The sequence below is a fragment of the Syzygium oleosum genome, unplaced genomic scaffold (assembly GCF_021117445.2).
Source record: "Syzygium oleosum isolate NSW1041296 unplaced genomic scaffold, Sole_v2.1 Sole_v2.01, whole genome shotgun sequence".
Lineage (NCBI taxonomy): Eukaryota > Viridiplantae > Streptophyta > Magnoliopsida > Myrtales > Myrtaceae > Syzygium > Syzygium oleosum.
The window spans coordinates 23,564,347-23,567,361 of record NW_026607485.1 but is presented as its reverse complement, the minus strand read 5'-3'; the positions used below and the strand labels follow the sequence as shown (position 1 = coordinate 23,567,361).

The 3,015-nt window shown below is 48.0% G+C and overlaps 1 protein-coding gene across 1 annotated transcript; it reads right to left on the bottom strand.

Annotated features, from left to right (window-relative positions):
• LOC115676114 (UDP-glycosyltransferase 74F2-like) lies at nt 1–1,964 on the bottom strand. Its single transcript, XM_056317950.1, has 2 exons — nt 1,136–1,964; nt 1–874 (listed from the first exon to the last, which is right to left on the bottom strand). Exons 1-2 carry the CDS (start codon nt 1,901–1,903, stop codon nt 128–130), a joined length of 1,515 nt encoding a protein of 504 aa, XP_056173925.1. The 5' UTR covers nt 1,904–1,964; the 3' UTR covers nt 1–127.
• Between the last annotated feature and the right edge of the window lie 1,051 nt (nt 1,965–3,015).

The following is a 3,015-nucleotide window of genomic DNA, read 5'->3' as shown; positions in this document are numbered from 1 at the left end:
TTATGTGAATGCAATATCCATTGACCAGAAGAGAGGATAGAACTCATACTTCAATTTTAACCAACCTGAAAGTCAGGTCTATTTCAACATAAATACTCGAATCAAATATTATGTATTGATCCCTCTACTACTCTATCGACGCACGACTCATGAGCTCCTCCACGAACTCATCGATGTTCCGGTCGGAGCTCCCGCCTTCCCCGATCGCCGCCTTTGCTGCCGCCATCCACCTCCTTGCGCTCTCCGCCATCTCCCTCCCTCTCTCTCCTCCTCCCACCACCTCCCTCACGCGCCTCTCCACCTCGTCCCTCCCAACGAGCCCTGCCTCGTCGGCCCTAGCCCTAACCCCGACCCTCCACACGTCCTCCACGAACTTGGCGTTCGTCGTCTGGTCCGTCCACTGCGGCATCGCCACCATCGGGACCCCCAGGCAGATCGCCTCGATCACCGAGTTGAGCCCGCAGTGCGTGACAAAGCATCCGATCGCATCACTCGCGAGGACCTCCAACTGATTGCACCACGGGAGGATCAGGGCTTCCTCGGAGGGGATCGAGTCCATGAGATCGCGAGGGAGCTTATGCTGCTCAGACGACCGGACGACCCAGAGGAAGGGGCAGCCGGCAAGGGCAAGGCCGTGGGCGAGCTCGGAGAACTGGGAGGGGTCGAGGTCGGCCATGCTGCCGAAGGAGACATAGACCACGGAGCGGGGCGGGTGGCGGCGGAGCCAGGCGGAGACGGTAGAGGTGGTGGTCGGGGTGAAGAGGTTGATGCCGTAGGCGGTGTCGTCGGGGAGGCGCTTGTCCAGGTAGACGGAGGGGAGGGTAGGGCCGACGGTCTTAAGCGGCCACAAGTTGGCGGACATCCAGTCCACGACCTAATTCCATTGGAGAGAAAAAAACAAGTGAGAGAGACGGAGAGAGAGAGTGAACATTGAATATATTGCACGTTGAAATGAAAATTCAATCTCCCATGTAAAATCCAGATAAAATTAGTGTATAGTTTAAAATTTTACATTACTGACCATATTTTCAATATAAAGTTTTGCTAATGTTGTATATCTATCATATAATTTGTACCATGGAAGACTAGTGCTTCATATGGTGCCAGCAATGGACGATTGTTTGTACGTATATACCTCTTTCTCTAGCTCGTAGAAGGTGTTAAAGAGAACAAAATCAGCATCATCCACGTTCGTAAATTGGTTCACCAACATATCATAAAAGGCAGGGTATGACCCCAGCTTATGTATGTATGACGGCGTCTCCGACGGCTCGAGAGGTGGCAACCCCGGGACCTCGACCCTCGGTCCCGAAAGCGGAAGAGGAAGCAAGCCGCGCTGCACGTGGTAGTATATGTCGTTCACCGCGCAGGTCTGCGTGAAGAAGACGACCCCGAGCTTAGCGCACTGCTTGGCCACGTCGAGCGCCCACGGGAGGAACCCGTCGTAGACGACCGCGTCGACGGGTTGGCCGGAGCGATCGAGCTTCCGGATAAGCTCGGCCAGGGTCCTCGACCCGACGTCCCGGAGGCTCGCCTGGTAGGCCTCAACGGACTCGGCCTGGGCGTGCCCGCCGAGGTCGTGACCGTCGGAGAACGTCTCGAGGTCGATGGACGGGGAGGGGCCAGCCTGCGTGGATCGGGCGAGGGTGGCCTTGACGCCTCTGCAGAGGAGGCGCTTGGAGAATTGGAGCATGGGGTTTATGTGGCCTTGAGCCGGGTAAGGGAGGACCAGCACATGAGCTCGGTGGTGCTGTGGTTGCTTGTCTGAAGGCTCCATTGGCACTCTCCTTGATCGATTTTGAGCAGGCGAAGGTGATATGGGAGATAGGTTTTTGGAACGTGATAGGATCGAAATGATTTCTGCTGCAAGTGTACACAAACCCTTCAATGATGGAGACTTCATGGGAAAAGGTCAAATGCTAGACGGCGGTTCGTCGCCGTCGCCGTATACGTTGACAGATAGTATTTGTCTATAGACAAAATTTTAACCCGGTGACCTTGTCCTCTTGTGGAAAGATTATTAAAAGAAAAAAAAAAGAAACAAACAAACTAATGAGCAGGGTCTTAGCCGATTGATAATTTTATATGGGTAATATGTGGCGTCCTATTCTTGCTGCTAAAAAGAATTATGGTTAATACCATGAAAAATTCTGAACTGGTGCATCTGTGATAAATTTACTTCAAATTAATTTTTTGACTACTAAAAACCCAAATCGGTACACTTGTGACAAATTTACCCTTTATTAGTTTCCGTTAAATTCGATTAATAACACAAAAAATCACAAACCGGTACACCTATGACAAAACGGAGGGTAAAACCCAAACCGGTATACCCGTCAACTGCCACGTGTTATCCAACTCAGCAATTTGACGGTAAAAATTTGTCACCGGTGTATCACTTTAGGATTTTTTGTGGTCAAAAAATTAGTTTTTGGTAAATTTATTACAGTATACCAGTTTGGGATTTTTTCGTAACATCAACCCAAAGAATTATTGCTTACTCTTTTGAGCTTGCGCTCAAGGTGTTAGGCAACTATCTCGTGTACGAGAACAGATTTGCTTAAAAGCATGGGAAATTACCCGATGAGTCTTAATCTTATTGTACGGATGCGAATTTAATCCTAAATTTTTCAATTTTACCAATTTAATTCTAAACGTTTGCGCGAAATTCCATTTTAGTTCATCTCGGTCAATTTTTGCGGGAAATCTCTGATGTAGCGATCCAGTTATCGTCGGTTATCCTATGTAGAACACCGCTATGTTAGTGGTTTCCAACGAAAATTGACCAGATTGACTATATTGAAATTTCTTGCAGAGGTTTATGATTAAATTGACAAAATTAAAAAGTTTAGGATTGAATTAGCATTCGTACAATATATTTATGACTGATTGGGTAATTTACCCCGTAAAGAAGTTGTATCTTAATTTGGCTATAGTTTATTTGCTTAAATTTTTGAGTGAAGGTATGTCCAACTAGATATATTAATGAAATCACATTTCGGCTCCCTCTTGGTA

What these genes read in the sequence shown, in the direction of transcription:
- LOC115676114 (XM_056317950.1), bottom strand. Translation starts at nt 1,903, where the DNA reads ATGAAGTCTCCATCATTGAAGGGTTTGTGTACACTTGCAGCAGAAATC. An exon ending in TCTACGAGCTAGAGAAAGAG is followed by an intron (nt 875 to 1,135) that starts GTATATACGTAC and finishes CAATGGAATTAG; the next exon opens with GTCGTGGACTGGATGTCCGC.